The 10,255-nt window shown below is 46.3% G+C and overlaps 1 protein-coding gene across 2 annotated transcripts in view; it reads left to right on the top strand.

Annotated features, from left to right (window-relative positions):
* The first annotated feature begins 2,477 nt into the window (after positions 1-2,477).
* Positions 2,478-10,255, top strand: part of F11R (F11 receptor) — a 28,271-nt gene continuing 20,493 nt past the window's right edge. For both annotated transcript variants that reach the window (XR_007516863.1, XM_049881024.1), the window contains exon 1: positions 2,478-2,655. Coding sequence is in view for 1 of the 2 variants with exons in the window: in XM_049881024.1 (XP_049736981.1) it covers positions 2,592-2,655 (64 nt within the window). In the remaining variant the exon portion in view is untranslated. The remainder of the gene's footprint in view (positions 2,656-10,255) is intronic.

Below are 10,255 nucleotides of genomic sequence, written 5' to 3'. Positions count from 1 at the left end.
GGATCAAACTGACAACAGCAACTCAAAAGATTAGATAGGAACCTTAAGGGGCAGAGAGTTTACCTTAATGGGAGAGGAACAACTCAGAAAAGGAGGGTGAGAACGGTTGCACAACTCAAAGAATGTATTCAAAGTCACTGAATTATTTATACATTAGAAACTTGAGTTGGTGTATGTATTTGCTGTGTATATCCTCAACAGCAAGAGCAAAAATAATTAAAAAAAAAAAAAAAGCTATGGGACAGTTCTACTCTGTAACACATGGGGTTGCCGTGAGTTGGGGGCCAACTCCATCACAGCTAACAACAACGACAACAATGGTCACAATTGTGCATGGGGAAAAAACTGGAAAAAGTACCAAATTACTAATATTTTAAATTTCCTTCATCTTGTTATATTAGTATTAAAAACAGTTCTACTCTGACACACATGGGGGTTGCCATGAGTTGGAACTGATTCGATGGCAGCTGGTAACGGTATTGGTAGAGCACCTAGTAGGTGCTTGATAGGAGCCCTGGTGGTACAATCGTTAAAGTGCTCAGCTGCTAACTGAAAAGTTGGCAGATGGAACCCACTAGCCACTCCTCAGGAGAAAGGACCCGGTGATCTGTTCCCATAGAGATTACAGCCTAGGAAACCCTATGGGGCAGTTCTACTCTGTCTTATAAGGTCCTATGAGTCGGAATCAACTTGATAGCACACAACAATAGGTGCTTGATAAACATTGCTTTGAATGGATCGAACCAGAAGTGGACATTTGGCCCAAGAGACACAGACAAAGGAATGAGAGCAAAGGTGAAAGAGGCAAAAGGTCAAAAAAAGCCTCTCTTTTGGGTAAGAATGTGGACACTCCACTTCCTCAGTGAAAAAATGTGTTCAGGAAATATTTCCATAGTCAACCTGGATATGCTTAATACAGCTAAAATTAAATCACTGCAAAATAGAAACTAGAAATAATAAAGGTTGAGTATGAGTTTCAATTAAAAATGATTTAACGATGTAAATATTAACAGAAGGCTTGTGTGTCAATGTTTGTTGTTGTTAGTGGCCATGGAGTCAGCTCCGACTCATGGCAGCCTTATATAACAACATCGTCTGGTCCCCTGCCATCTTCACGATCTTTGATATATCTGAGCCCACTGTTGTGGCTGTTGTGCCAATCCATCTCATGGAGGGCTTCCCTTGTTTTTGCTGACCCTCTACTAAACACGATGTCCTTTTCTAGCGATTGGCCTTTCCTGATGGCTTGTCCAAAGTCAGCAAGATGAAATTTCACCATCCTCCCTTCAAAGGAGCATTTCGGTTTTATTTCTTCTAAGTCCAGTTTGTTTGTTCTTCTGGCAGCCCTCGGTATATTCAGTATTCTTCGCCAACACCACAATTCGAATGCATCAGTTCTTCTGTTTTTTTTTTTTTTTATGATTCAGCATTCGCATACTAAGTGGTGATGGAAAACACCATGGCTTGGGTCAGGCACACTTTAGTCATCAAAGTGACATCTTTGCTTTTTAGAACTTTAAAAAGGTCTTTTGCAGCAGATTTGCCCAATGCAATACGATGTTTGATTTCTTGACTGCTGCTTCTGTGGGTGTTGACTGTTCGTCCAAGTAGAGTGAAACCCTTGGTAATAGCATAGTTTACAGAAAAAGGGGGTCGGAATCGATTCGACGGCAACGGGTTTAACCTCCAACTGTTAGTCACAGTGAGAAAACAAATACTGAAAAATAGAGCCCTGCTGATGCATCAAACATGTGTAACAGACATATGCAGTCGCCCACAGAGATGTTTACGGAGCATCCGTGGGTCAGTATATATTATCTGGGTGCGTTTTGTGTACACCTGTTTAACGTTCTTCTTGAGATAATGTAATTCTGCTTTTCCTACTTTTGAGTTGAGCGCCCCCTTCCGCTTTCTTTTCCCTTTCCTATTATTTTCCTAATTTCTTTGCAGGCCAACTCTCAAAGCCTGTGAATGCTGCGGGTGGGATCAACAGGGGAACGCGGTTTGGGGGTGGCGTTTCCTGGCCCCCTCCCTCCCCACATCAGTGTATTTTTCACTTGCCAAGGGACAGGCCCAAGGTTTCTACAGCATCTAGCAATTTACATTAAAACAAACAACAAAAAGCAAAATCCAGACCCTATCCCCCAACTCCCACAGTACGACTACCCTCCCTATTTCCTTTGAGATATTCAAGTCCTCTAGCTCCAACTCAGAATGCAGCCAGTCAGAAAGTCCCTATTTCAGGAACACCGCCCAATCAGAGTGCCCTTACCTGCCGAAAGTGTGGACTTCGTCTCCTTACGCCATAGTCTCTTGAGCCAATCAGAGGAGGCTACAGCTTGGACCGGCGCCAGTTCGGCCTTGGGCGCGTAGTGAGCGGAGTCGCACCTGGCTACGGTAAATCACTCAACGGAGCGGCAGCTCCCTGCACCAATCAGAATTGCAGGGGCGGGGCGCCGACCAATCGGGCGGGGAGGGGCGCGCCGGGAGGGGCTCAACCTGGCGGCTGGAGCGTAGTGCGGAGCTGCAGTTCGCGAAGCGTAGTCTCTCCCTAGGGCTCCCGCGGCGGCTAGCGTATCGGAATCCTGATCATGGAGGGGACAAAAGCGAGAGCCGAGAGGCAACAGTTACTTCTCTTCACGTTGGCGATCCTGTGTAAGTTCCCGGAGTTTCGGGAGGAATCGGTGGGTCGGGTCAGAAGTTGGTGGACGCGCTCCCCACGCCCCTTCCTCGAGGGAGGGGAGGAGTTCGGAAACCTTCCTGCCTCACTTTGCCGTCCTCCTCCACCCTGGGCCCGTCTCCCTCCTATCCCCTCCCCCGCACCCAGGGGAGTGGCTCCCCTCACCCACACCGCTGAGTTGGGACCCTTCCCCTTACATCCAGTGGGAGGGACGCTGCTCCTCCGCACGCAAACAAGCCAGCGGGGGCTTTCACCTTCCAACTCGTACGAACTTGTGAGAACCGGTGGGCGCGTGGGTCCCTCCCTTATATATCACCCTAAGCATCCCCCTCCACACGCTCCTGGGAAGGGCCTTCCTGTCCCTACAAAACGCACCCAACATCTACAAACGACTCAAGAGAAGCCATGAGCTTCTCCCCTCTGACTCCCTTGGCTCCTGGGCGCTCAGCTCCCTAAGGGCCCCCAGAGAAAATCTAATGGAGATGGAGTGGGATGGAAGTCTCTTTCTTTGGCTGTTCCTGAAGGGTTCTTTATCGTCCCTGGATAGGTTTATCAGAGGGTGAGGTAGCGCTGGTGGTTCTGGGAAGTGTCTGGGTGTAGAGCCTGAAAAGGAACTGACATTGAACCCGAAATTTCCCAGAGCACATCATTTACAGTTCCTTTCTAGAATAACTACGTCGGGAGCCCTTAATAAACGTTGTTGACTGAGTGACTACTCCTGGGGGGAGGAGGTGTCTGGTGGTTGGCTGGATTCTCCTCAGAGCCAGGACTCTGCCCTCCCCCGGCCGTGTACTAAGAGTTTTTGTTTCCTTTGTCAACTCCTTTTTTCTGGAACAATGTGAGACTCACTTGCTGGGGCATGTCTCTGTCTGTAGGTGTGTTTGTATGGCTGTGAGTGTGCAGTCAGCTGGGTTAGGCTTAGTCAACCTGTGTCAACACCTGTGTGTGTGTACGTCTGATTCTCGAGTGTTCGTGCATGTGCTTGTGTGGAGTTGTGTCAGTATGTGTTCCGTAAGAGTCTGTATTTTTTCCTCAAAGCCCATATTTTAGGAAGTGTAAAAGAAATGAACGATTACAGCTAGTATCAGTGGTTAAAAGCCAATTCATTGTGCCCAGTTTTTTGAAGGTGGAATAGATCCTCTGCCCTCAGAGAGATGATCTGACCACTCCTTTGTCCCTTACCCCCAGCTGCTCATTGGAAACCCTATGGGGGCAGTTCTACTCTGTCTCGTAGGGCCACTATGAGCCAGGATTGACTCAACGGCAATGGGTGTGGGTTTTTTTGGTTTGTGCCTCACCACAAAAACATAAACTCTTGGCGTGGACTGGACTGGACACAAGTTTAATCTTTCCCCTATTGTACAAATGAGGAAGGAAATAGGCCCAGAGAGAGAAAATGACTTTTCCAGGTTGACAAAGAGGGTCAGTGGTGGACCAGGAATCAAATCAAAGTGTCCTGACTTCTCCTTTTTCAACTCCTGGATTCAGCATCTCAGGCATCCTAAGGCTCGGCACAGGAGCCGTGATTTCAGAGTCAGTTTGGTGTGTCACTCCAGAATCCATTCTCTTCCTTACATTTTCAGTTTTTCTTTTTCGCTAGGTTCTTCCTTCTCTCACTTCTCCCTCTCGTTCTACTCTTCATTTTCTTTAATTTCTTGTCTCCTGTCCCCTACCTGTTTATATCTGCCTATATCTTAAAAGTTCCAGTTTCACCTGTGGTCAGTTTTTGGTTCTCTGTGTGGTACTCTAAAGACTGTCACTGCTTGTACCATACCAGTACTCCCCACTGCCCCAAATTGACAAGTCTTTTTTCTGAGTCAGTGACTCAATTCGTGACAGTGTTTGCCAGGCTTGTAAGCTTCTTAGAGCTGCTTCCCTCCCTCCCTTCTTCCTTTCTTCCCTTTGCCCCTGAATGTCTATACTATTTGTGATAAACCCAGGACAATCACTTACTGGCACTCAGAGCATTGTGATATCATCATTCTCAGCTTGGGGATGTCCTCTAGTCTATTCTGAGTCTGCTTGAGAGGATACAATAGCTTGGCGGGACAGTGGGTCCTAGGAAGTAACAACTTCAGGGAATGGAGGAACTGGCCTTATCACTGTTAAAGCTGGCTAGACCTGGGGGCGGGGCAGTGATTTGGTTAGTGCAAAAGAGCCTGCAAATGGGGCCAGCCCGTCCCACCTGGGTTCTAGCTTGGTTTTGCCTCTGCCTCTGCTTTGTGATCTTAGGCTAGTAGCTTAACTGTACGTCTTTGGCCTTAGTCTTTTCAAAACAAGAGTAATAATAGCTGTCCTACCCTTGTCATGAAGATCAACTGGGGTAATAGCTACATTACATACGCTGAAGGCATTATTGTTGGACGGCTCTCATCCCCGAATCTAGCCCTTTAGATTCTCTGAGGAAGAAAGAACGCTGTTCCAGTACAGTAGATGAAAGGAAGCAGGGAGAGGGCCTCCTAGATCCCAGAGGGCAAGAGCCAAAAAGTAGGGCCCTTTTTTGGGCCTCTGTCCCTGGGATATCTGAGCATGTGCTGTCCCCTGCTCCCTCCAGGCTGCTCCTCATTGTGGGCTCTGCCATTAGAAGAGAGGTCAGGATAGGATGGAACAGGCAGGCGCAGCCCCAGCCTGGGAACAGTGGAGAGGAAGGCCTGCTGGGGCAGAGATCTGGAAGCTAGACACAGGGCAAGTTAATCTGGTGACCCAGTGTGCCAGTCTCCCTTTCCCTAGAGAGTATGCACTTAGAAAAGGCTCCAGAGCTCTCCTAGGCAGAGGGAGGCTTTCCTGCCTAGCACAGAGCATGCACTTAGAAAAGGCTCCAGAGGTCTCCTAGGCAGAGAGAGGCTTTCCTGCCTAGCACACCGGTGTGTGGATAGAACAACTTTCGGTGTAACCACAGGGAGAAAGGGAAGCCTGAGTTAGAACCCTGACTTTTGTCCCCTGTTGTCGTTAACCCGCCCTCCCCCACCCTGTGCTGGGTCAGTCTGCGTCATGGAGCTTCCTAACGATGTTTCTGACTCGGTATAGCCAAGACCTTTTTAGCTTTTTTATACTGGGTCCTGTTTGCTCTTCTGGTGCAGATTTAGCCTCAAAACTGGAGGTTTTCATAGACCTACAGGTTAGGGCTGGCACACTTCCTGGCTAAACTCGAAGCGTGCTGAGGCACTCCTCCTTCCTCTTGCTCTACTCCCTGCTTACTCCCCGGAAGGAATTGTTCCCTCGAAACTAGAAACTAATGACAGGCAACCACTGGAACCAGGAAATGAGTGGTAGTGGAATTCCAGTACCTTGTTCTTTCCCTCTTGATTTCAGAACGCTTTCACTTTATGATCTTTTCAGTGTTTGTACTCAGGGCCTAGTCTGGGGTCTCCAGCACTCAGGGCCTGGTCTGGGGTCTCCAGCCTAGTTCTGGTTTGAGATAGAGCTGCTCTGATTTAAAAAAAAAATTTTTATTTAGAATATATTGATAGATTCATGTGGTTCAAAAATCAAAATGATATTAAAGGGCTGGGATATCTTATTTTCACTCATTCCCACCCTGTTCTTGTTCACCCTATGGCTCCCATAGTTTCCTACGTACAAGTGTATATAAATATTCTCTTTTTTCTCCTTTCTTACACAAAAAGGAGCCCTGATGGCATAGTGGTTAAAGCCTTCAGCTGCTAACCAAAGGTGGGCGGTTCAAACCCACCAGCTGCTTGGCGGTATAAAGATGTAGCAGTTTGCTTCTGTAGAGATTATGGCCTTGGAAACTGTATGGGGCAGTTCTACTCTGTCCTATAGGGTCACTACTTGATGACAGTGAGTTTGGTCTTACACAAAAAGAGGCATACTGTATACACCGTACAGACCCCTGGTGGTGCAGTGGTTAAGCGGTTGGTTGCAAAAGGAAAGATTGGTGGTTTGAACACACTAGCTACTCTGCAGGAGAAAGATGTGGCAGTCTGCTTCCTTAAAGATTAACCCTATGGAAACCTTGGAAACCCTATGGGGCAGTCCTACTCTGTCAGGTAGGGCTGCTGTGAATCAAAATTGTATGGCAACAGGCTTATATACACTGTACTGCATTTTGCTTATTTTGTGTAACAATGTATCTTGGAGATTATAGGTGTTGTGGCTCTGGCCATTAGAATCCCTCCCCCACCTCACCTCCCACGCACATGAGTGGAGTTCAGCAGGTACCTGCCCTTGTTCTTTGGACACAAAAGTGGCTGACACCCCCATCTTCCCAAAATAGATTTAAAAGCTACACACATTTTATGTGATAGATTAGGAAATGACAGGGCTTATTTTTCTCAGCTTTTAGCACTGAGGAGAGACCCTGGGGATCTCTAAACTGGAACCTGTTTCCTTTTCAGAGTTTCAGGAAAGGCCTGGATGACCGCTCGTCAAATGTATTGTGGAAGAGGCTTCAGTGTTGTGCGAGGGAGTTGTGGGAGGCAGAGTGAGTAGACATATATTGGGGTTTTCCAGGCATTGAAAACCCAGAGTTCATCTGCCTGGGACTGCCTGATAAGCAGGGTTTCTGTCTAAAGTCCGGCTTGTGTCGTTTGTTTCTCAGTGGGGGAGTGGGGCAGGAGGAAGTAGCTGGCTGGCGGGAAGTTTAACGCCAGGCCTCTGGAGTGAGCCCCAGGCAGTTCCCTGGCGCTAATGCTTGGACCAGCAGACCTACTTCCCTGGTAATGGCGGCCTTAGGGGAGATGGGTGGGGGAAGGGAGAAGGAGCCGAGCAGGTAGAACTGGAAATTCTGCCAAGAGAGGGCAAGAGGGAGCCTTGGAGTGAAAGCTCCCCTGTCTTGGCACTGCTGTTACCACTTTCTGCCTTCCTCAGAGGGCCTTGCCAGCTGATTGTCCTCACTGAAGGTGCAGTCAAGATTGGCTGTTTAGACTTAGCCCAGCCTGTTGTTGGGCTCTCCAAGCCTTCCTCTTGCCCACGCATTCCTTATCTGTCCCTCCCAGCTTCCAGAAAGGGCTTGCCAGTTTGTAGACTGTTCCTGGCCCAGTAGTGCCTCCTGATCATTACTGGGAAGGCCAGTCCTTATAGGAGTTAGTTCAGTCTGTACAGGGTGAGTGGTAGGGAGGAAAGGGCAAACTGGGGGTGGAAGCCCTTTAATTGGTCCAGGTTTTAATTGTAATGTCCAGTTCATTTGTTTATCAAACATGGGTGTTTACTATGGTCTGAGCAGTGCCCTGGAGCCCTGGTGGCGCAGTAGTTAAGAGCTTGAGTGCTAACTAAAAGGTCAGCAGTTCGAATCCACCAGCTGTTCCTTGGAAAGCCTATGGGGTAGTTCTGCTCTGTCCTATAGGGTTGCTATGAGTCGGAATTGATTTGACGCCAATGAATTTGGCAATGGGTATAGAGAATAGGAATCCTGGTGGCGGAGTGGTTAAGAGCTATGGCTACTAACCAAAAAGCCAGCAGTTCAAATCTGCCAGCTGCTCCTTGGAAACGGAGGTGGTTCTCTCCTGTATAGGGTCACTGAGTCAGAATCCACTTGATGGCAGTGTGTTTGGTTTTTTGGTTATAGAGAATACAAAGTGCTTATTAATTATTAATGTGGGTTTGACCTTTCATGTACACGGGTGGTTGTTGCTGGGTTCTGTTAAGTGTCTGGAGGCATTCACCCTTCTGTGACCACCTTCTCATCTCAGCATTGCTTCAGCGTGGTTTAAAAAAAAGAAAGCCTAGAGCACTTTCTTGAGTCCCTGGGTAGTGCAAATAGTTAACCCACTCAGCTTCTAACCGAAGGTTGGAGCTTTGAATCTACCCAGAGGCACCTTGGAAGAAAGGCCTGGCAATCTACTTCCAAAAAACCAGTCATCGAAAACCCTGTGGGCCACAGTTCTACCCTGACACGTGGGGTTGCCACGAGTTGCAGTCGGCTCCGCAGCAGCTGGTACTGGTAGGAGCTGGGTAGGACTACAGGGAACTTAGTTTCTTTGTGCCCAGGGAACTCACAGACTTGTACTGATTTAAGTAGAGTACAGAGTAGAGCGTGCCAGGCATTGTCATTAAGGTGCAAAATGTTTTGGAAGGTTAGAGAAGAAGAGATTCAAGTTTTTAAAAGATTTTTAATTAAAATAATGGCACATGCTCATTGCAAAAAAAAAAAAGGGAAAGTACAGAGGCATATAGAGATAATGAAGGAGCCCTGGCGGTACAATAGTTTAACGCTTGGCTCCTAACCTAAAGGTTGGCAGTTCGAACCCACTGGCGGCTCCTTGGTAGAAAAGACCTGTCGATCTGCTCCCTAGGAAACTCTGTGGGGCAGTAGTCCTCCTTCTTACTTAGACAGAACACCTATTACTGGTGTTTTCATTCTCGTCTTTCCTCTATAAATAAATGTGTAGTATGTATTGTGTATATGTATACATATATGGATATGTATGTGGTGTATATATGTATTTTATATACCATATTTTTATGCTAATGATGCATGCTTTCTGCGTTTTTTTGCCAACTTCTCCCACCCACCACCCCGGTACTTTCATAACCGTACTATCTTTTTTTTTTTTTTTTAACAGCAAATGTAAAAAAAATTGGCATACCAGTGCTTATGAAAATACCTCATCGGGGGAGGGAGCACTTGGCAAACAAATGTAGAAGGTGTGTATTAGTTGTATAAAATACGGTGTATGTGTGTGTAAATATATGTTACAAATATATATATATGTATATAAACATATATATATATATATAAAGGCTTGGTGGTACAGTGGTTAAGAGCTCAGCTGCTAACGAAAAGGCTGGCAATTCAAATCCACCAGGTGTTCCTTGGAAACACTATGGAGCAGTTTCATTCTGTCCTATAGGGCGCTATGCTGTCGACTCGATGGCAACAGGTTTTTGTTTTTTATGTATTTATATAGATAGATAAAAACAAAAACTAAAACCTGTTGCCATCGGGTCGATTCCAACTCACAGTGGCCCTATGGGACAGAGTAGAACTGCCCCATGGAGTTTTCAAAGAGTGCCTGGTAGATTCGAACTGCCGACCTCTTGGCACTTAGCCACTACACCACCAGGATTTATATATGTATGTATGTATACACACACATATGTATAAGCAAAATATGCTTTAAATAAGGTCCATACTATAGTATTCTTCTGTTTGTCTATACCATAGTTTATTTAACTGCTCAACTTTTTGTTGGGCATTTAGGTTTTATTTTTTCTTTCTTTTTTGTACTAAGTAACATTAAGTTACCTGTGTACATAATAAATTCTTAAGCTCACCTTCGATTATTAGGCTTTATTCCTAGAAGTTGGGGAGAGGTTAATTTCATCAGGGGAAAGGCATCAAGGGACATTTGACAGGACACTCTAAAGGATGGATGGATGGATGGGATCTCCTTGCTTGCCGAGTGGAGATGCAGTGTCACATAATAGTTGTGATGCTTTGGAGTTAGGTAGAGTTAGGTTAAGATTCCTACCTTGCTTTTTGTAGCTATAATTTGGGCACTGCTTTAAGCCTCAGTTTTCTCATCTTTCAAATGGTCTGATGGTGATGATGATAGTACTTGTCTCATAGGTCTTTGTGAGAATTCAATGAGAAAATGCATTATGCACTAATCT

This window comes from Elephas maximus, chromosome 3, assembly GCF_024166365.1.
Source record: "Elephas maximus indicus isolate mEleMax1 chromosome 3, mEleMax1 primary haplotype, whole genome shotgun sequence".
NCBI classification, from domain to species: domain Eukaryota; kingdom Metazoa; phylum Chordata; class Mammalia; order Proboscidea; family Elephantidae; genus Elephas; species Elephas maximus.
Note: the sequence above shows the minus strand (reverse complement) of the source record. Positions and strands in the feature narration are given on the sequence as shown.